The sequence below is a fragment of the Melospiza melodia genome, chromosome 4 (assembly GCF_035770615.1).
Source record: "Melospiza melodia melodia isolate bMelMel2 chromosome 4, bMelMel2.pri, whole genome shotgun sequence".
Lineage (NCBI taxonomy): Eukaryota > Metazoa > Chordata > Aves > Passeriformes > Passerellidae > Melospiza > Melospiza melodia.
The window spans coordinates 69,102,671-69,126,020 of NC_086197.1; the positions used below are offsets into that span (position 1 = coordinate 69,102,671).

The 23,350-nt window shown below is 36.1% G+C and overlaps 1 protein-coding gene across 1 annotated transcript in view; it reads right to left on the minus strand.

Annotated features, from left to right (window-relative positions):
• Positions 1 to 3,179: 3,179 nt before the first annotated feature.
• The window catches only part of CNOT2 (CCR4-NOT transcription complex subunit 2), an 83,989-nt gene continuing 63,818 nt past the window's right edge, over positions 3,180 to 23,350 (minus strand). Inside the window, exons 4-15 of the mRNA XM_063155060.1 lie at positions 22,838 to 22,985; positions 22,050 to 22,232; positions 20,511 to 20,590; positions 19,234 to 19,359; positions 16,593 to 16,717; positions 14,991 to 15,111; positions 14,723 to 14,879; positions 12,864 to 12,925; positions 12,718 to 12,767; positions 11,818 to 11,918; positions 11,095 to 11,239; positions 3,180 to 4,318 (exon numbers count right to left, since the gene is read on the minus strand). Of these exons, the coding sequence (XP_063011130.1) occupies positions 4,232 to 4,318; positions 11,095 to 11,239; positions 11,818 to 11,918; positions 12,718 to 12,767; positions 12,864 to 12,925; positions 14,723 to 14,879; positions 14,991 to 15,111; positions 16,593 to 16,717; positions 19,234 to 19,359; positions 20,511 to 20,590; positions 22,050 to 22,232; positions 22,838 to 22,985 (1,385 nt within the window). The 3' untranslated portion in view covers positions 3,180 to 4,231. The remainder of the gene's footprint in view (positions 4,319 to 11,094; positions 11,240 to 11,817; positions 11,919 to 12,717; positions 12,768 to 12,863; positions 12,926 to 14,722; positions 14,880 to 14,990; positions 15,112 to 16,592; positions 16,718 to 19,233; positions 19,360 to 20,510; positions 20,591 to 22,049; positions 22,233 to 22,837; positions 22,986 to 23,350) is intronic.

A 23,350-nucleotide genomic window follows, 5' to 3' on the forward strand; every position in this document is an offset into this window, starting at 1 on the left:
TGGAAACGAGAGCATACATGCTTGTCACAGAGAAAAAAAAAATTAATTCACATACTATATATGAAAATAAAAGCATCAGCCGTCAATCCAGACTAACTTCTTAGTCCACTCTGCACTATCAGAATTCAACTTCTACTATCAATAATTTTGGCCAGTGGCAAATTTTGAGGGACACAATCAAAGGGTACTTGAAAACCAAGCACAGTGAAATTTGGCTTGAAAAGTAATTGTTATATTTAGGACCTCAAACCAAAAGCACTGTCTAGCTATCCCATGCTTAGGATGGCAGCTGTGCATTTAGAGGCTTTTCTTGAGTGCGACAGATAGCAACCAGTTTTTCCTTTTTGTTTCATTCAACGTCCAGCCATGGAAGGATTTTCAATTGGAAGTTACAAGGAATTGGGTGGGGGGAAGTTGCTTTCAAGTAACTAGTAACTTGAAACAGTATTATTTAGAAGATGGACAGCCTTCTTCCATGGCCATGGCCATTGAGGAGCCACTCAGGACCAAGATGATGACCCCACAGACCTCTCTTTCCCAGTGCTGCCTAGGTCATGCCAAAGACTCTGTCTGGCCTCTTCATGGTCAACAGAAACAGTCTGTCAAGACTGCAAAAATCTTGCATCTGACTACAACACACAAATTCTTATTTGGGTACATTCTCCCTTTTTTCATGGAAACTGTAAAACGGAATCAGACCAGTACAAGAAGTACTGGCTGGGGGTCAGAGAAGATTTCAGGCCTGCCATGCAGCCAAGTGATATAATCATACATCCTTGCACTGCAGAAATGCTACACAGCCAGGAGGGAGTGGTGTGCTCAGCTGTGAATCCCGACACAGGTGCAGCTGACACTTCACTGAAGGTCACAGTCATGTGAAAAATATTTTTACCCATGTGAGTACCTGCAGGCTTCCCTGGGTTACTTGGGTCTTCAATTAGATTAATCAAGCCCATGAAGGTTCTCAGGTGCTCATGTATTTGTGGCACCAGACCACTAAGGTGGAGGAGATGGAGTGCAGGGTGGTTTTTGTTTATTTCTACACAGCTCAGTGAAGCATCCTTATCCCTTTCCTTCAGGACACTCCGGTACCCTTGATTTTTCCACAAGCAGGGTGGTTTGAGTAACAACTGTTGAAATACGAAGTATCTTCTGCAATAGTGGGTGTAATCAAATCAGTGAAACTGCTGTTAAACCTTGGAAGTTGAAGGTAGTGGATTTGCAGAGAAAGTGGAGCTAACTATTCAATGAAGATTTCTAAACAATATGCAACAAGGACTATGAGAGCAGGTTGGACAGGCCAGAAATAGGAATATTTCTACTTTTTTCCAAGAACACTGGGTTTTCTACCCAGAACTTACCTTGCACATTGTTGCACAAAACTAGTTATGGGGAAAAACACCCACCTCAAATTTAAAAACAGGCTTCTAGTATATTCCTATTTATAGTGTTAGTGTAATGTAAAAACATATTAAATAAGCCTCAGACCTTAATTGTCAGTCTGAAAATCTGCAGGGCAATTCAGTCACCCATTTGCCACATGAGTATGTACATGAGGGCTGAGGTGTTCTTCCTTTCAGTAAAAAAAGCAGTATGTTCTTTTTTTCAGTTTTTAAAATTAATATGGTATCAGTTAAGAAATCGCTTCAACCTTACACCTTGTTTTCTCTTTATATCTGTTTCTCTTGCTTCAACCCAGTGTAATATGAAATTAAGTCACAGATTTTAAAGTCTCCATACATACTTATTTAACTGATAAACAAGAGCCATACTGTTCTCCCACCTGGAAGTAGCAAAGCTACCAGTTCTGTGCTCACCGGTGAGAAGTTTCCCAAAACTCAGGCATTTCAGATTTCTGAAACACTGGGCAGTTGAAAACAACTGTAACATCAAGTATTTTTTGGGAGAACTTAGGTTCCCAATTTCAGCTTAACTGTTTTTAGAAGTGTCATAGGTACTTAGTATTTTAATGCAGTTGATCTTACTCCCTCTACCATATGTTGTTAATTTCCATAAACATGACAAATAATGACATTCAATTTGAAGAAGGAAATATCACTTCAGGAATCCTTAGCAAAAAAAAAAATCCCAAAAAACCCAACAAAAAAAACAACCTAAAAACTCAGGTCATAATGAACCTGACAGTAAAAAAATGTAACATTAATTGTAGCGGGAACAATATGCTTTTGGAAAATTATCATTCTGAAAATTTATACATTTATATTGGGATAATCAAATATATGTTTGAATCTGCTCTGGTTTGAGAAACAGAACAAGCCACAATCTTTTTCAGCTGTGTTAACTATATGGATTATAACCATTCTCTTCTTTCAAGCTGGGAAAACTTTGCTTTAATAATAGAAAAAAATATAATCAACAGAATAATATTTTTATGTTTACCATCTTAAAATAGATATTAAAAAATTCAGAATTTAAGATTCGCCATACACCTGATACAGAACCACAGCAAGGTCACTAATGGTCCAATTTCCAAGCATAATTCAAATACATGCAAACAAGCTGCTTTTGCACTACATAGAAAAATAGGTTAAAATGGAAAAAAAAAATTCCAGGATTCACTAACATGTCTTGCTTTGGTAATTTCATGTATTTTTCAATGATCTGCATCACCAGATCACCAGAGGCAACTCAATGAGAAGTGGCAATCATATCTAGAAAAAGAAAATCATCCCAACACTTCAGGTTTTTCTTTCTCCGCTCAGAACAGTTACAGTTTTCAGAAACAGTCTATGTTCATGTTTATTTGCATCTGGAAGTTCAAGTAATAGCAATCACCAAATGAAATGTATTTCTGTTTTAAGTGGGAAAACACCAATATGGAAATAAGCTGTGATCAGCTCTAACCCAAGCTTCTCCCAAGTGATGAATTCTTGAAGCATCTTCCTATTATTTGACATGGTACCCACCCACCTTTCTAAAAATTATTTGCTATTATAAAGAGGGGATCTGAAACCAAGGTTAACCAAAGCCCTTAGCCGTGGAAACTTTACTGTGGAAAAGAATATGAAATTCTCATAAATTTACTTGTCAGCAGCAAAAAGACTCTTCAAGTGTCTTAACCACTGTACAGCTCGATAGTTTTAATACTTCAATTTTTTTTCCATTTTTCATTGTTGAAGAAATAATTTCACAATCTCAAATCAAAGTCAACACTGCAGTGAGGAGAGCTTTTCTACTTTATTACAAAGAGAAGAAGCCTTTATGTGGTCAGAAAATACAAGATTGATCTTTTTTTTTCTCTTCCTATGAAACGCTGCTGTTCAAACAGCCAGAGTGAATTGTCTCAGTTCACTTCTTTAAGTCCCATCACATTCACTTGGGTATGGATGTCCTTGGCTGCTGAAAATCTGGCCCTTTAGTGCACAGGGCGACAAAGTAGTCCCCTGACCAGCAGTTCCAGAATGTCCCGTTTTCATATATTGCATCCATGCACACCTCCTAAAAATGAGGTACAGCAGGGCAAACATTTTCCAAAATAGATGTCATATATATAATATATACACATTCGTACATACATACCTTTATTCATGTGATGTCCAAAAATTTAAAAAAAATGTACACATTTATTACAAAATCGTAACAAAGACTGGACAGTGTTTTGCTCATTCTGGAAAGATGAAGCTCAGTAATACACAACCCTGGAAACTAACCAGAGACTGTGGCAATATCTTTCTTCTAAACAGTCAGATATTCTTGCATTAAGCTTGGCGAAAACTGCCTTTCAAAGACAGAAGGGGAAGTAAAATGAAGGAAGCAAACCTTGCTCATCTTTCCAAATGAAATACGAGAAGGATCTTCACATAAAAATGCACAAACATTTTTTATTACCAATAGTGCTACAATGAACAATGCAAATTTTGTTGTCTAATTTTTTGTCTTTTTTCTTTTTTTTTGTTTTTACATTTTGGAAAACTAAGTGGTAAACTTTTGTCAGTGTACTCGCTTGTCTTTACAGACCCAAGCTTGTCTGCTGGCAAAAAAGGAAACAAAAACAAAAATTCAGACCCTGCTCAAACTAAAGAAAAACAATTACAAATTTAGTTGTTGGGCAGCACATAATTAGTAAGGCAGGACCTCAAATGGTGACCCTTCGCATGAGCCAATTGCCAGATCCTCAAGGAATTAAAACCAGGATGCCTGAGCCACATCAGTTCTGCAGTTATGTTGAGTATTGTGCTGAGACAGCCATACCCCAAGAAAAGGGAAGTCTTTAGAAGGCTTGCTGAGCAGGGTTGTAGTTGAAGGTTGATGGCAGATGAGGCCTTTCTTCTAATTTGTCATATTCCAGGTGGAACTCCTATAATTAAAAAAAAGAAAAAAAAAAGACAAACACAAATAAAACAATGTATCATTTACCTGTGAACATCTAGTCTACCAGCCATACTTGAAAAGCACAAATACAGAGGGGATCAAGTACTAGCCTATCCTAAGGCAAAACCACATGACTTTGCTACCTTGAATTCCATATTTTAAGAAGAAAAAACTATATATATCAACAATCCTAAGCCTTTACACCCACAACATGCAGACTTCTCTTATTCTTTTGAATGCTACATGACTCTCAGAACCCCTGGTATAATCTCAAACAATTTTATATATGCACATAAACAAAACACAAATACACAGTCACAGCATGAGCTGAATTATAAACAAAAGCTGTCTTTCAAAGAGACAGAGTACAGAGGCTTATTCTGGATGAACTAAAGTTTGGGAATATTTTTGTGTCATACTACCAGACCAAATAGCTTCATGAAGCACCAGGGGAGGTTCAGGATGGACATGAGGGAGGTGTTCCAGAAACAACTGGATTTAGTGCTAAGGTCTGTTTCACATGGTGGTGATCAATCAAAGGCTGGATTTGATCTCAGAGGTCTCTTCTAACATAAATGATTCTGTGAAAATGTGCAGGTAAAAAGTACTGAGACCCACTTAAGCCAAAATTCATAGAAATATTCCTCCATATTTCATACTCATATTTACACCCTAGACCCACCAAACCTGAAATTTTATATTCTTCAGACCCTTTAAGCAGTTTAATTGTGTCTCGTTCCATTTAATCTACATTCAAGAAACAGTGTAAGCAAGTTTCAGAACTGTTTCTTAGGGGTACTTCTTGGTAATTCAACAACAACAACTTTGGACATGCACAGTAAATTATTTTATCTAACTTGGTGGAGAACCTCAGCAGAACACCACCTGTATCTGCAAAGCAAACTTAGCCCACAATTTTCACACAGAGGTGAAAACGCATGAGCAATGAAGAGATTATTTTAGAACACTCTCTAAAGTGATTAAATAGTATAATACTTCAGTACATGTAAATCTGCACTAAATTAATGCAAGAACAGAAATAAAATCTAGGAAATCCAACTCTTGCAACTCTCTTCTTTCAAGGCAAAACAAGGTCCATTTAGCATAAAAAGAACATTCAGCATGGCAAAGAAACAAAGTAGAGGAAAATGCGAAGCATTGTGCACTCCCCTGAGAATGCTATCCCTAAAACTGGAAAACCCGAGCAAAACCTATGTGAAGTTACAGCCATCTGTACTGAAATGCTGCACATCTGCTTCATTTCCAGTTCCCAGCTCTCTACTCCAGCCAAAGATTTTTTGTTGTTGGGTTTTGGTTGGTTGGTTGGTTTTTGGGGGTTCTTTATTTATTTAGGTGTTGTGCTTGTTTGTTTGGGCTTTTTTAGGTCATATATACACAAGTGAATTGCTTCTGGCATTCCTAATAAAAACTGCATGCCAGTTGGTGTATGCTCTCTTTTTGGGCAGATACACAATGCTGAGACTGAAGAGACTGGGTAAGAAGCAAGATCAAGGGGTACAAGTCCATATGTGTACTTTGGTGTCAAAGGCTGGATTAGGTTGAGTGGATCTCAGGGGGCCTACAGGAAGGGTGGAGAGGGACTTTTTGCAAGGGCATAGGACAAAGGGAAGCGGTTTTAAGCTGAAGAAGGGCAGCATTTAGACTGAGTACTACAAATAAATTCTTCACTATGAGGGTGGCAAGGCACTGGAACAGACTACCCAGAGAAGCTGTGGCTACCCCATCCCTGGAAGTGTTTAAGACCAGGTTGGATGGGGCTTTGAGCAACCTGGTCTAGTGGAAGGTGTTCTTGTCCATGGTACAGGGGTTTAACTAGATGGTCGTTAATGTTTTTCCAACCTAATCATTCTATGATTCAATGATCTCCAGTAATTCTGTAGTCATTTTATAATAGAAAAGATACCACTCAAGCTTTCTCTGCCTTCCATGGCTGTCAAAGTTTCTTTCTTTCACATAAGCATGGAAGGGCCAGTAGATACTATCCATCTATGGTCAGCTTCAATCAGTTAACTGAGCTTCCACAAGCTCTGAAATGCCTTCAAAATGACCCTTGGCAAATTGCTAATTAAACCAGTAAGATACAGTAAGTATCAGAAACCAGAGAGTATCAGTATCCTAAAAAATGGTTTTCCAAAGTTAAGGTTGTTGTGAGCCTCTGCTGGCAGTGGGAGCTGCTAACAAGGTGTCTGTAAAAAAGCTCAGGGGGCTGAGCAATCCTTTGTGTCCCACACACTGGAAGTCCCTCCTTCAGAAGGAGTATGTTTCCTTACTAAATTTTCTCTACAAGTATGTGAGTTCATATTTCAAACTGTCATTGACTGTTAAAATAAACAGGCTTAAAACAGCCTTGATTTGCATCCCAGTGTCAGTAAAGCTCAAATTCAATATTCAGTAGCACGTAGGACACCTGAAGTTCTGCCTGACAATACCTAAAAAGGAATTCACTGACCAGTATTTCTGGAAACTAAAAGCCAATTGTTTATTACATAGGGGAAAATACTTACAGGTATACTTTATGTTTTTGCTTTTGCCACTGTAGTTTAGGATGTCAACAGCAGCAGTGGTATTATTTAACATAAACAGAGATAAAAAAACGTAAAAAATCCCACTTATCCATTGATAAATATGCTAAATTGCTTTCTTTTCCACATGGAGGTAAGAATTAAAACTTAAATACCCGTTATTAACCAGAAATAATGAGTACTGAATGTGTGTGAAAGCTTACAGCATGTGTGACACTAAATAAATTGTTCTATGCAAAGAAAATAATCACCTCCCATGCCATCCTGAGAACTTATTTGATAGCAAAGTTATATCACTGTACATGTACAAACAGTAACAGGCAAGGATACTTAAAGTAGGAGAGGATTGCTTAGGATGATCCATAGCAATTATAGAGCAAAACTAAACAAAAAAAGTCAGCAGAATAGGCATGAGGACAAAATATTCTGGATTGTGTAAGTCCGTGAGAGCAGAGTAGAAATCCCATGGCTAGCTTAAAAATTCCCAATGGGACTTAAAAGTAGCATTTATACTGACTTAAAGATGGAGGCAAAGACCCACTTTAGGGGCTGAACTAAAATACTATGCCATATCTTTACTGGAATAATAAATTTAACTTTCTAGTAATTATAACAGAAATTATTATTTCAATTAATACTGATCTTGACAGGATAGGGAATCATTTAGTCTAGACAACAACCCTGACAGGCAAATAAACACTTAAAAATTTAATTTCCTCTCCCATGAAGAATTCCATGTTTTAGAACTACATCATCAATGTAAAAAGGTTTTATAATCTTGTACTCTAAATTAATTCTCCTTACTGAAAAGTAAGAAGAAAATTCAAGCTGCTTACTTCAGACAACTTAAGTCAGGATTTCAGTAAGTGTGCAATCGTAGAAAGCACTTTGGGTGTCAGAGCTACTTCCCCTCCTCTCTCATGTCTCCTCAACAGCAGCAAACTATAGCCAAAACCTCAGCCAAATAAAAAATCAGTGTCTTTAACCTCAGCATACTTTCCACATGCCCTAGAATGAAAAACCATATAACAAACATGTGTAATCAGAATTTTTCTGCTTTTTATTTTGCATTTAAGGTGAATCTGAAGTTTATCATTCACATTTTTTCACTTTTTACTACCATGTATCAAATCAGAATTAATTTTATTTCCTAGTAGTTCAGGAATTCTCATTATTCTGCTACTTTGCTTCTATTACCCATTAAGAATATAAAAGTAGAGCCTACAGTTTAATAAAAAAGATAAAAATATTGCTTGATTTTTCTTGAAAGAAGTTATTCAGCCTTCTTTGCTTTTGTTATAACCAATCCAGAACACTAAATCTACTAAATCACAACTGGTTTATGTTTTTAAGATTTAGTTGTGCTACCTAAAGTAAACTGCTGTATTTCAGTGCAGCAATATTTCACACTGCAGTGTAATTTAAAATAGGGACAATAAATACATAAGCTCATAATACAAAATACACTCACAGCACATTAGGGTATGTGCTGCCCTATATTTGAGCATCTACACTAGAACAAGAACCAAATTTATAAAGCACTTTGAAAAAGAATTGAATATGCACACGAGACAATAATTTATGAGCAAGTATTCCTGTACACCAGCTTCAATAAAGGACTAGTGAAACTGTTCAGCAGTGATTATTATTGTGGCCTTCTAAGGAACTGATATTCCCAGCATCCACTAATAATGTAACAGCTACAATAAGAGATTGCAATTTATCAGAATTCTTTCTTTTCCAGCTCCTTATAAGTCTAATTTCCTGAAATATTTATGAATTACTTCCGCATTTGTTAGAAAAAAAACTACTTTGCTGTACTTTTCTTTGCATCCAAAGCAACACAGTGTTACCAAATATTGCTGATCTTGTTAGGGTGAGTCTGTATTAGTCTTCCTCAGAGGAAATGTGCACTACAGAAATTAATGCCACAGGTAACATTACCATGGAATGCTAAGATCACACAACATGTACCTAAGTTCTTATTTATTTATCAAAGGTGAAAATGTCACAGAATTAATTCTAGTATGCAACTCATTTTCCATGCAACAAAAATCTCAGTTTTCCCCAAAATCATTCTCTAGCTTCCTGTGACCAATGCTCAATTTGCCTGCTCAAAGTTAAATAGAAATTTCAAAATAATATTCCAGTTCAGTTTTTTACATTATGGAATACACAAGCCTAGAAGAAAAGATATTATTGCTTCTTATGGACATTGGGGGAGAATAAATAAAATAATCACATTCAATGTTGCAATACCACTACAAGTACAAAACTTTAGAAAATACTATCTCTCTTCTTACTAGCTATCAATTGGTTCTTAATGCTGGGGAATTACTTTCAGCATGCAAATAAAAAGAGAATCTATGTAGACCTTGTGAAAAACCATTCAGAGAACAGTAGTGCTCCTGTCTCTCCATATCTCAGGAATGCCCAGCAGGAGGATGGAGTGTACATCACCCAAGCACTGAATCCTGAGTTTCAGAATAGCACTCAAGATTCCAAACAGAGACAATACTGTCCTAGAGTAATGCTAAGCATCAAATAGCAGCTGCATACATTTACCACAGGCAGAAAAAGGAGACACTGAAGAGGTTATTATTATCCTTATACAATGAGTATTATCCTTTTGCTCCTAGTAAAAAGAAATGCTGTGTGTCCACACAAACTAAAACCGCAATTCCACTGACATGTGAAACTACACGAGGCTTGTTGCTTGTAAATAAACAGAACACGTTCATTTGATTCCAGAAAAGAAATCTATCCTTTCTAAAGGTAATTACATCCCGTCTGATATCTTAGGCAATAATAAAATAGCTTCAAACAGCATCTTGGGGAACCCAAGGAAGTATACCATGCAGCAAATGAGTAATTCAAGTAGAAACAAATGGTTTCCTTCTGTTTGTGTTTTCTTTTTGAGGCGTGGCACTTTTGTTTAGAAGTTTTGGAATTACCTTGCACTTAGGAAAAACTTTAATAGCAGGGCTCACCATTAAACCTGTCAGTTACAGATGCCTGGGTTTTCCTGCAGCAGTAAAAAGTCAGCAGAAGCAAGGAGTCACACATACAACTGGATAAAGAACCTGCCGTACCCTTCAGGGCAACTGGAATGTTAATTCTTGAGGGGACTTTGCACAAACTATGCAAAATTACTGGGTGGAGTGGGGAAGGAAATAAAAAGATCATGTATCTAGTCCATGTCTAGATGCCAAATGGCTGTATAGACAGAGGAGGACACTGAACTTTATTCTCTTTAAAATAGGTGTTTATAAACACATCAACAGACATGTAACTATTTCATGCAATGTTCCCTAATCTCCAAATGAAATGCCTTTTCAGCAAACAATTCATAAATTGGGCTGCAGGTGAAAAGATTTCTTGTTCTATGAAATACCTAAGCCTGTGCAACCACAAAATACAGTTACAACATGCTGGAATCACATCTATTGAGTTCAAGGCTTCAAGGTTAATCTGATTTGATCTGTTGTTTTTTAGAGAAAAGAAGAGTATGATACAGTATCTACAGATGGTCTGACATAGAACATTATTGACAGTACTAATGGACAGAATGGGACCAACAGATTATGACAGTTGGGGAGGGAAAAAGCTATAGCTTTCTGATTCTTTAATGCCTCCTGGTCTACAGGATAGAAAACAAGCATCATGGAAATATGCCTCCTCCTTAGAAGAAGTTATTTATTTCAAAGAACTCTGATTTTCATACAACAGAGCATGAAATTCCTAAGTATGGTTAAGGAGAGATTGTACCCAAAAACCAAAAAAGCATTCCCTGCACCCATCCAATATCCATTTTAAATTCCTAAGTGAGGTGTGGTAGCATCCTATTTAATTTTCTAAAACAAAGTAATAAAATGTTTGCAAGTGCAATTTCTAAAGTGCCAAATAATGCTTTCCACTCAACTCTATGCTGTGAGAAGAGCTTTCAATTTTAACAAAACTCCTAAAAGAAGTCCTATGTCCTTCTACCTCTCAAAGAAAACTGGAAATAAGAGAGACAGCTCCTTATTTTCCACAAGCAAGGCAGTGTTTTAGACAACCTTATTTCTCTCAGACATCAGAAATTAAGGTAACGAACCTATGTAACAGGAGAAGAAAATATTAGATATTTTTGTGAAGATTTTTGTGTTTTACTCTTGTTGTTGTAAAAATACATGGCCAACAGTGTATTTAAAGTATCTACACAAAGGAAAAGAGATACCTTAGCTACTTTCCTCCAGTTAAGACAGTCAAAGAAGTAATATGTTCCCCTCTCGTACGTATTGGTTTTCATTGTTGGCTCCATGCCGGGTGCCCTGGTGATCCATACTCGTTCTTCTTTGTGGTATCTCCAATCCCGGTTAAATCTTTCATTTGTAACAGAAAGGAAAAATAATTCTTAGTGTTAGTTATCTGAAACTGACTTAATAAACTAACTTTATGGGCTTCAATCTTTACTGTACAATGCATTCAAATCCCAAACAAAATTTCTACGACATGGCTAAACCTGTGGTTTCATGCCTCTTCCATACAGTTCTTATACCTCAAACTAAAATACACAAGAAACTTCAAGTCTGGTAGGTTCTAACAGCAAACTCTTTTTATGAGTATTTACTTGGTTCTGATTTGGTTGATGACAGGCAAGTTACACATTCAATAATGACTGGCACCTGCCATTTTTTCCACAGTGCTTCATAATGCAAAATACATGAGATGGGCTTTTGATTTCCACTACACAAATGTAAAAAAACTCTGTACAAAATGACACCAAGGTTGGAGGAGGTATTTTAAAAAAGTTTTACCATTCGAGATTGACTAAGCTTCCTGCTTTCAATGTCTAACTTGTTGGGTGTTCTGGTTTTTGTTTTGGTTTTTTTTAACATCTGCCATTTCATTACTGCAATAGCTTAACTCATATAAGACTGACAAAATAGTTTGAACGTACAGCTCTACTGCTGCTAATAGCTGTAATACATCTCCTCCATTCATGTAATAGAGATAAAACAGGAGATCTTCTCCATATCGGCCAAGTTTTATTGCAGCCAGCTGCAAAAGATTGAAGAAAATGAGGATGAAAAATCACAATAGATAAATGTTTTAAAACACACTACCCCACTTAAATAACATAAGAATACATCCAGAACTTCCATCCTTCTATTCTAAGGGTGTTGAAAATGATATTCTAATACAACAGGAGTAATAATTATTAAAACAATTAATTTTTCTCCACTTGGAGTTAGCCTTTCCAAGTTAAAAGTTACAACAGAAAACCAGAGATGTAACAAACAAGCAAGACAGAATTTTCTCCCTGTTAAGTGCATATTCCCATCTACATATTTTATTTCAAAAAAACCAAAACCACAACTTCTGCATGTATTTGTTCCTTTCACACCCTATTACGTAACACTACTAAAATTTCTTATGCTATTTTTCAATGATCCCTTCAAACAGTTGAAAGAAAATATATCTCAAAAAATCCCTTTTCATGTAGATATGGAATGCAACAGATAAATGAAAACACAATTCTGATCTTATCTCAAAAAGAAATATCTCAATTTAATTTGCCATTTGAACTCTATCACAAAAAAATTCAACTTCACATGAAGGGCAAACTCTTAAACACACGTTGTGCTTTTTAGCTATTTTTTTGCATGCCCATTCTCTTTCTGTAGGATATAATGGGTACTCGGTGTGTCACATCAGCCTGTTAACTCAACACTGCTTCTAGAAAGACTGAGGACATGCACAAAATGCACTGACTTTGAACATCTATCTGAAAGAAAATTTAGAAAATTACTGGTAATAAATTAACAAAAAATGCACTCACACACACACACGTACTCACCTTATCCCTAATGTGAATGTTAGTTAAGTATTCAGATGGAACATGGAAGTCTAAAAAAGAATCGGAATTGATGCAACTATTAAGACATGTAAATGAATATAATTTGCAAATATTAATACTGAATTTAATAGTTATTTCTCTCTTACCTATGTCTTGAGGTCGACAAGGTGATGATGCCCATGGGGATGCAAATTTGGGATAAAGATTTCTGAAGAAAAAAGAAAAGCATGAATTTATAAAAATTAGCCTCCAAACCAACCAACCAACCAACAAACCCCTCCATAATCAATTTCACAAACCTAAGAGCTATATCACACAACCAAATCCTCAGTTGGGGTGAGAAGATAAAAGGAAACTTTCCTAAAGCAGTCACATTTATTATTTTTCTTTTTAATATGCAGAGCAATGTTGCATTTAAACTGCCATTGGAAACTACAGGGTCAAAATTTTCTTTTAAATCTATCTTTCCTTCAGGTTAGGTGCCAGAGGTCCCAACCTTTTTCAGGTATCCAGTGTTATTATGCAGGGTTTCAACTTAACTAGGAACAGTTGTCACAACCCTGGTGGATTCTGATTTATTAGCCTATGATGTAAAAGGAAAGGAAAAATTTGTACTGGCAGGTTGCTATTTAAAACTAACCAGTAAAGATTTTACTCTTCCTCAAAACGGGAGTCAGAAAGGATAATTTAAGCCACTAGCACTAAATACAAAATTCTAAAATTTTGTTTCTAAAAGAACATTAGTTTCTAAGTTTTTATGTCACATAGGTATTTTTACCAACCAAGCTACCACACAGGGCAGAAACATTTGCCTTTTCATATGTGACATAATTTTAGTTTGTCCAACAACAATCCACAGAGCAAGGGAAGAACATTTAACATAAGGAGAGATGGCAGGCCAGACACTGAGGTCTGCATGGGCTGCTTGCAAAGCTTTTTTGCAGCATGAAGTAAAACCAGCTTTATAGTATATAAACTGTCTGCATCAAATGTTAGCTTCTATCCTCCTCTCCATCCAAGAATCTAAATACACTATGTACGGTTAATTAAATACTAAAAATACAGTTATTTACAGCATAGCTGCTAAGAAAAGCAGAATAATAAGGAGCCATTTTTCCTGTGCTTGATGTCCACATTCATCAAGCTTCCCTGATTACATGCAGCTCCATATAAATTTATGAAAGATGGAAACTATGTGTGTACGCTGTCTGGTCTTGTTTTTTTTTAATATATTACGTGCAGACCTTAAAATATATATAATACTCTAAGGCTAACACGATATAAATCTGTGATAAAACAAAAAGGTGTGAGATTTTCATCTGAAAGAGCACCAGAAATTAATTTTTTTTTCACAACTGCAGTCATCTGAAAGACACTAGTTTTGTCTAAACTGATCTGAGTTCCTTCAGTAATTAGTGTAAAAATAAAGGCACCCTGGCTTGGCTGGTTATTCATCTCCCCTAAGTCTAAAGCACTCCTTCTAGCATTTGTGCAGTCACTAACTACTTTTCTCCCCACTGCCTCTATAGCAAACCTAGATGACTAAACTAGTTTATTTAGGTGAACTGAGTCACTGGAAGTCAACTACTTTCACTTAAACTAATCTTCAGTGCAGCCTAACACTGCAGGTGTTCTGTTCATCATTACACTATATAAATCTAATTTATCCCCAAACTGCTGAGAGTTAAGTGTAAATATCCCCAAGGAATATTATTATTAGAAAATGAATGTATACATTACATTTATAAACAATATACCGTCAATTCCTTGAAAAAAGTCCTAAAGAAGTTAGGAGAATAAACAAAACCACTAGGTTTATTGAAAGCTTGCCCTGAAGCACAATTCTCTTTGTTATGAAAATTTTATTTTATTGTCATTACATTTTCAAATGTTATTTGGCAAACCAGCTTGCGGGTTTAACAGCTGAGCGGACTAAGTGAACGGACTATGAATGACAGCATAATAAAACCAAACATGAAGACAGGATTAAATCCCAGAAACTTACTCAGGAGAGTTGAGATTGAGACCTAGTGTTGTTAAATCACTTCCTAATGCAAGATGTACCATTCCTGGATCTGTCTCTGCTGCCCTGATGAATGTTAACAAGCCAATCATTCCAAACTGGTCCGTCACCATCCCTTGAGGAATGTTGGTAACCCGACCTGCGAAAGAACAACAAATTAATTTTCTCTTTTTAAGAAGCAGAGGAATCAACAAGGTAATCTAAATGACTGTCAAAACTTTTAAAGCAGAAAAACTGGAATGACACATACCATCAGGTAACACCTGGATCCCTTTTTTCTGCTGGTTGTTGTTTTGCGTAGTTGAACTTTTATCTCCAGGAAACTTGGGCCCATCTGTGCTGGATGATGTTTTGCCTGATGTACTCAAATTCTATTAAAGATAATTTGCAGAGTTGGTATGATGAAAAAAACCAAAATGGAAATACTTATTTCCCATATCTTTTCAGTCAAGCACTCTAAGCCAGTACATCAAGTCACTTCAATAAATGGCATCAAGCTGAAGCCCCTGAGTTCTGCTGACAAATTTTACGTTGTATTGAATAATTTTCCAAAGTATACCTGTCATACAGAACTACTATTAATAGGCTAAAAGTTTGCAGTCTACAAGAATAAATTATTTTACACTCGAGTTGGAATGCACAGTGTTTATCCCAAGTGCCTGTGACCAGAGGTTCCTTGGCTCACCACACCATGGATATTCCCCATAGTTCTGCTCCTGCATAACACTCCATGACACAGTAACAGATAATACTCAAGCCAATTTCAGGTGCAAGTAACATACAACTGGCACATTTGCAGCTATGAGGAAAGACATATAAACATTATATCTGATATAAACACTATGCCAGACACACTGTGTCTGGCAAGAAAACAGACTATGCTCCAGGAATCTATCTACTGACAAAATATATTTGCCATATGTGTAATTTCTAACTCTTTCACAGTCTTTATAACAAGTCTACAGTTATAGAATTAATCACATTTACTCTCCCTCTCCTTACTGTACACAGTACTAATCCTATCAGAACATTTTCCTCATGATAAAACCGCCCACAACACTTGGGGCGGGGCCAGACTTCCTCAGGTCTCTCTTTTTGAGCAGTTCATTTTTCAGTTCTTACATGAGTTTGCAGTCATGTCTACTACTTATTCAGTATTTATGGCACTGTCATTAACATATTTTTTGCAATTAGAAGTAATAAACCAATCAGTAAGTAGAAACTAGTTCACTGTTTGCATATAATAACATTTTTTTTATTACAAAGTTTTCAGAGTAAACAATGAAGAACAGCCCCATAATCTTATGCTCTCAGCTATATATCTAATGGACAGTAATTATGCCAATACTTAAGATATAATGTACCTCACTAGTCTACAATATAGTCATCAATGCTCTCTATTAAGAGAGTTTGTTCCCTCTGATTCCACATCTCCATTAAGCATTTCACCTTAAAGAGATGTTGTACCACCTAACCTTTAAAGGACTGGACAACTTTGAAGAAAAATCTTAAAATGTGTAGATAACTACTACTGATGAGAGGCATCAGTAGCAAAAAGATGATCTACAATTGATAAAAAAAATTACAAATTATAAACTTAAAAAATATTACCAATTCTCAAAAATAAGTTTTGACGTGTCCAAGCAGGGCGACTGTTTGGACCAAAAACCTTACTGAGAAATTCCATTTACATAATTACATTTTAAATGCTGCTTATACAAAATCTCTCATTAATTTAGAAGGGAAAAACTGAAAATCTCTTATTGCAAATATTATCACTGACCATTTTAAAATATAATCACCAAAAAAAGTATGAACACTGAAAATAAGAGAAGATTTACGGTTTGCTTACAGATTTGTTGTCATCATTACTCGATGTTGGATCTTTGTAGCTGGAGCCTGGTAATGCTGGAAAATCTTCATTGTGTATTGAAAAGTCCTGGGACTGCTCACTTGCTGGTTTTGTTACCATCCCAACTATCATCAAAATGAAAGCAAGAATAATATTAAATGACTGCTAAGTAAAAACGCTTTCTTCTGCTGATCTTGCTTACTGTCCATTTTCATTACGCACAAGCTGTACAGCGATGACTTAAGGAACAGGTAAAGCAAAACAAAGCATATTCATTCAAAACATCCACACATATTAGACTAAAGCCTCTTATTTAAGTGTGAGCTGAGACACACTCCGGGTTAAGTTCATAGGCACATCCACTGCACCTGTTTCGCACATCTAAATAATCAAATCATCTTTACAGGCATTGTTAAAGCTGTGTTTGGGTAAATCCACTGATAAGGATGTACTGCTTTTAGAAGTATAATACATTTTTTCTCCATCCCCAAAGTGCATGAAGAATTTTTTTGCATAATCTCTTCAGAAGCATGTATTCTCAAAGGACAACCAGCTAACTTGCAGCAGAATATGTTAACAATTAAATACTTGCCTGTGACATGAAGGTGACTCCTACTTTCAGTATAAAAACTGAAAACATTTAGCCTGTAACTCTCAGCGCTCTGATCCTAACTTTAAAAAAGCAGCCCAGTCACATAGGAACATGGATTCTGACAACTGAACAGGAACTTGTTTTTAATGCCAGTTCAAACCAAACCAAACAAGCCACCACATCACACATCCAAGGGTGACTAGACTTTGCTGAGACATAATTCAGTGATTTGGTTGCAAAGGACACTGCACTAGAAGAACAGAAGACAGAAGGAAGTCTAGGTCCTGGTTTTTGAAGATTCTTAGTAGATGGATAGGACTAAAATGGTTCCATAGATGACAACACATGACTTTCTTCAGTGTTCTGGAATTAGAGATCAATGTTTTTTTATTTAAGGAAATAAACCAACATTGAGTTAATCTTGTTTCTGCTGTTCAGCCTTTTCATCCAGAGTTATTACAATGTCTTCCACTGGATGAATAAAATTGATAATGAATTAATTTTAATGGATATTCTTATTCCATCTAAAAGCTATTTGAAGTACAATTTTCCTGAATAATTAAGCATGAGGAAAGTAGGTCTCTGCTCTGTTTTGAGCTTGCTCTTTCTTGTCCGCAACCAGAAGTGCTCTCCATATTTTGTGCTGGAAGACAACATCCAAAGTATTTCACATTTTCATTTTTTGACTGTTTCTACCTGCATACTCAACTGCTGCACTAAGCAGATGCTCAGGGTAGCTCTTTGGAGAACTTTATTTCGTGGTTTATCATGCAGTCATGCAAATAGCTATGCTAGCACCAAAATGGGGAAATGGTGTAAGCAAAAGAACAATTACAGACATTTTTATGCTGCAGTGCTGTTTAATACTGAATTCAAGCTCCCTGCTGGAAGTGCATCTGTGTGGATATCCCTCCTATCTTCTATCAGTTTTTCACATACTGTCTTCTTTTTCCAGAGCTGGAACTAGATTGTCCTTAGGGTTCCTTCCCATCCAAGCCATTTTATGTTGGACAAAATCATACATAAGCCTCAAGCTGTACTAAGTCTCCATTCATGCTTGGTTTTGAGTGTCATTATGTGGGGAAGTCACTTTTTCCCCATGTTTAACAATTCAGTTTAACTTGTTTAACTCTTTCTCACAGCTATCTTATGCAGAGGGCCCTGGTTATGCCAAATCCATGCAGCTACTTTCTCTTGATAATGTGGTATCTCTCTTGTCCAATTGAAGTTGCAGCTATCTCTGAAGAACACTAATGTTTTATAGCTGAAAACACTAAGTTATTTTTGGTTCAAAATTTGACAAGTGTCACAAAAATAACTTATGGTTATAAAAGCAACTTTTCACAAGAGCTGATGCAACATGCGTAACAAAATCTACTAAAGCAGTAACAAAAAGAAGGTTTTGTACCTCACACTAAGCTTACCTGAATTTTTTCAAGACCCAAATAGTAAGATTTGTATCCACCTAAAGGTTTTTCCTTTTATTATTTTTTTAACCTGTACAGCAAGAATTATATGACACATACTTGGAATCTGAGTGATAATAATTGATGCTTACAGGTTATTTTTTGAAATCTGATACTCATCATAAGGGTGACACTGAACAGTACAGCAGCAAATACTATCAAATAAACAGTGAAAGTTTACAGTACGTTTACAGCTTATGACTTTTTACACAGTAACACCTCTACTAATAAAACACTATTCCTGCAATTTGCTACTCAGACATCAATAGCTCTTGTCTATATGTAATTTGAATAAAACCTATTGCCTAAGAAATTTCTAGAGTGAGCAGCCTCAGAGCAATCATACTATACAAACCAAAAACCCCAACAATCCCTACTGACAGTAAAACTAGAACACACGTATTCTAGTACTTATGAAAGGGAGTCTCCAATCACAGGTATCAATTATTCATTTTTAAAAATGAGTCTTAGCAGCTCACATGTCTGGCATTTTTGAAAAGACTGTCTATAATCTTATGAACAGCAACAGGTGAATCGAGCAAATTTCATTTCATTCAGAGAGCTTTCAAAAGTTTGGTCTTACCATAGGGTGCCCTTCCAGCTAAAGGATTTATTAATGGAGTTGGATTGCCACTTCCTTCCCTTCTGTTTCTGTCTGCTAGTGCTGGAAAATCTGAGAGGTCCAGTCCTGTCACATTTTCACTTCCATCTACAATAAAAACAGGTAATCTTAACTCCCTTATGTATTTTTGTCAGAGACTTCATTACGAGCAAGATAAATGTAGGACATATTTTCTTTCAAGTTGATCTTTTTTCTCATTCAGTAATTATTACATATAACTACAGACTTTGTGTTACAAGATGACCCTAAAGAGCATCAGTATGTTTTAAGTTTGCTTTCAAACGACAGATAAGTAGCATTTAGTAAAGCCTACTCCACTTGAATTAAAGTCTGTACACGCAGAATACAGGCAAACTACCAAAATTCCAGTTCTAGAATAGGTATTGAAATTTGTTTTAAATCTGTTTTAAGTTTGAAGAGTTATCAAGAAGAAATTTGAGAGAATAACCCATATTAGCAGCAGCATCAAAGAGCTCTATTGTCCTTAGATAAGGTAAGATAAAGCTGAAGCAGCTGAAAAGCCAATGCAGTGCAAGTTACATGGGAACTCTTTTTGATTTGCAGCAGGAAATGCTACAGAGGTGAGGCCAGAGCTGCAGCTCTATAAAAACGTCACAATGTCCTAGGGAATGCCCAAACCATTCCACTCCTGTGACATCACCAGCACCTCAGGTTGCTTCATATATGCAGCCACATACAGAAACAACAGCACACATGAACCCAAATCATCTACGGACAAAGATATTTTCCCCTCTCCAGTTCATTAAATTCAGATGAAGAAGTAATTCCCAGAGAGAAATCACAACTTAAACAACTAACTGAAAAGATTACATGACAATTCAGCTGCTCAAAAGGAGTTTGAGATTAAAAAAAAAAAATGCTTTCACACTGCTTTTACATGCCTAATGTTTTCATAGAATATAGATAAATCTTCTCCAATACCCTTTTCAAGTTCAAGAGCTGTTTTGTATTTCTAACTGAATAAGTATAATCTATAGGGAGGTGAGACACAGCAAATATACTACAGAACTACTTTCACTTTGTCTTCAAAAGTTTTAAAATCCACTGCTATAAAGCAGTACCAGTTACCTAGCACTGCTTTTGGAGCAGGGTTTCTATGGAACATCTGAAAATTGTTAGAAAGTTGCACTGCAACAGAACAAAATATTATTAATTAGACTTATTTTAAAAAAAACTCTGCCGTAGTTTAAGGTCAACATTAAAGAGAGTAAACTCACCCGTTCCATTAAAAATGTTACTTGATAAGGAGTTATTCATTCCAAATGCCTGATTTCTGTTCATCCCAAATCCAGACATACTGTGAAAAAAATCCAGAAAGTCAGACAAAAGGATATATATACTTTGTATTTCTAGTGGAAGATATTAAGGGGAGAAAAAAAATTGAAATTATTCAAGCCTAAGCAACCCATATTAGCCTAAACTTGGTTTTTAATTATTTTCTGAAAACAATGAGCAGCAGCATCAGGCACTGCTCAATCAGGTCAACTGGAATGACTTCAAAATAGCTTAGTTTTTTAGTAGCCATTGTGTAATAAGACATCTCTCAACAAACAAGTTATGACTAACATGATCATTACTCAATAATTTCATACATAAAAATGAAGCTGCATTAAATGCAGTAGTTAAAAGTCAGGCTGCAATCCATACTCAGGCAGGTGGGAAGCTGGGTCATGAAAAGGACCAAGTTTGTCACAACTCATTTATAAGCTGAACAGTTATGGTGTGCAATCATGAGCATGTACACATGGCATTACTGTGAACAGAGGGATGGTCTCTGTCATACAAGGACATGAGCTAAAGGTTCATAAGGTCAAGCAAAAATGTTTGAAAAAATCTAAGTATCATGTAGGACTACTGTGGTTGTGCAGACAGCTCCACAAATAATGTGTTTCCTCCTTTTAAGAAGCCCAAAGGTAGGCCCCCAGATGAGTGAAATTCTGAATGTCTGCCCTGTGGAAAATCACAACATCCACTTCTCCCTGAAACAGGATAGAAGGTGATAATTTGGAAGTTTCCATAAATAAAAATATGAAAAGGTTCCCTAGTGGAAATTTACTTATGCAAACTTTTTACAGTTACAAATCTGAAGCATTTAACTCTAATTTGAAACACCTTCAAAAGCTTCACATTCAAAAATCTAGCCTAAAAACTTTCATTGCTCCAACTAAACAACTATTTAGAAAATGCTTCTTTGAAAGTCACATAATTCATGCACCTGACAAGCAAATGCCATAAATTCTTTTCCCCAAGAGTAATTTCAAAATTTTGTTAAACACCTTAATTAGCCATTGGACATATATACTACTATACTTCCACAGGTTAATAAAGTGTGGAGTAAGAGCCAGTCATTGTTTCAGAGATATTTCCTTCTCAATTTGTAAAACTTGTAGTTTATTGAAAGTGAGCAATGAAAAGAGTAAAAGACGAGCATTTTAATTCAAAAGTTCCTACACATAGGGATTTCATTATCTACCTTACAGCTGAATACTATTTGAACAGTACTTTGTATACATGTATCAATATCCAACATCATTGTCCTCTGCACACAGAGTTTTTAAGTATTTTTTAAGTTTTTAAGAGAACTTAGCTTAAAGGCCTCAAAGACCTTACAAGAATACTACAAGGAGCTTCAAAGTTTATTGCCCAGATATGAGTACATGACACAGGTTTCAAGATTTATTCTAATTGATAAAAATTACATTTCCAGAGCAGCATGTCTCTGGCTGTACAGGGATGGTCCAATTAAAGAGCCTTACCTGTTCACAGTAAAAGGTTGTCGAGAGGGTTGCTGCTTTGGCATACATATTATGCTTGGAGAGCTTCTGTTAGGGCTGCCTAACCCTGAACTGCTCATGCTGTTTGTCCTGCTGGGAATTCCAATGCCCTGACCAACCTGGGAGTGGTTCATCATATTCCTAGGATTCATAGGCAATATCCCCCTGAAAAAGAAAAACCATCCACAGAGATGAATCTGTACAACAGTATTTGGCTACTCATTTACATTACTAATGCAGGATGGACTCCAAGCTGTTGCAATTTAATTTGTGCTTAGCGACCAAACACTGTATTTGGATTACTCTCTATAATTAATGCAGTTCTGGATTTCTTCAGAAATACCAAATGACCTATTACATACTAATCTAGTCCTTCATCAGGTTTAGATAAATACTTAAGTATTACACATATGAAAAGGTGTTACAGCTCTTTTCTAATGAGCACTTCAGACCTACTATCTTTATATTCTCATGCAGTGTATGACACCATAGCAAAGTTTTAACTGCACAATCAAATAACTACCTCTTACATTCTGAAGCAGAATTTGCCAGCAATTTGTCCTTTACGTACAAAAATAAAATACTGTCTTACAGTAAACCCTTACTTTTTTTATGGTATTATTTCCCTAACAAAGTAAGTGGTCCATAGACACTACTTTTCTTCTTTTTTAATTTATCAGACTGTAAAGTATGAGGCAAAATATGCAGAACATTTAACAAGAGCTCTGCAGAAAGACACAATGGCAGAAATATCAGCTATTGATAAATACCTGCTCGGAGATGGAGGCGTGTGAAGTGACATTGTTGGTACCCCTGTTGTTGGCGTTACGTGGCTCGGTAACTGAGTGCCTTGTGATAAGCTGCGATTTAACTGAGGGGTATTGTTGCTCATTCCCCTCATTGGAAGGCCTAGTGCACCTATTGAAAAAAAATTCAGAGGGGTGGAGATACAGAGCAATCAGGAACAAGGTCTTCTCCATCAGGTATAGATGGAAACAATTTATGCCGACAACGTACAAAAAGAGTGTACAGACTGAAGGAAAGTGCAGTGTCAAAACTAAGTCCTTGTTTGGATAGAAGAAACTCAACTATCAAATTCAGGCCTATATCTGTTTAACTTTGGAATGGCTCTTTGAGGAATTTCTCTGAAGTCACTTACAAAACTTTGTTTCCTTTGAGACATATACTGTAGATGAAGGATTGAATTTTGAGTTTTTCAATAAGGACATGAAATTCTACAATTTATCTCAGAAAGCGGCAGAATTTTAGGAAAATCAGTAACT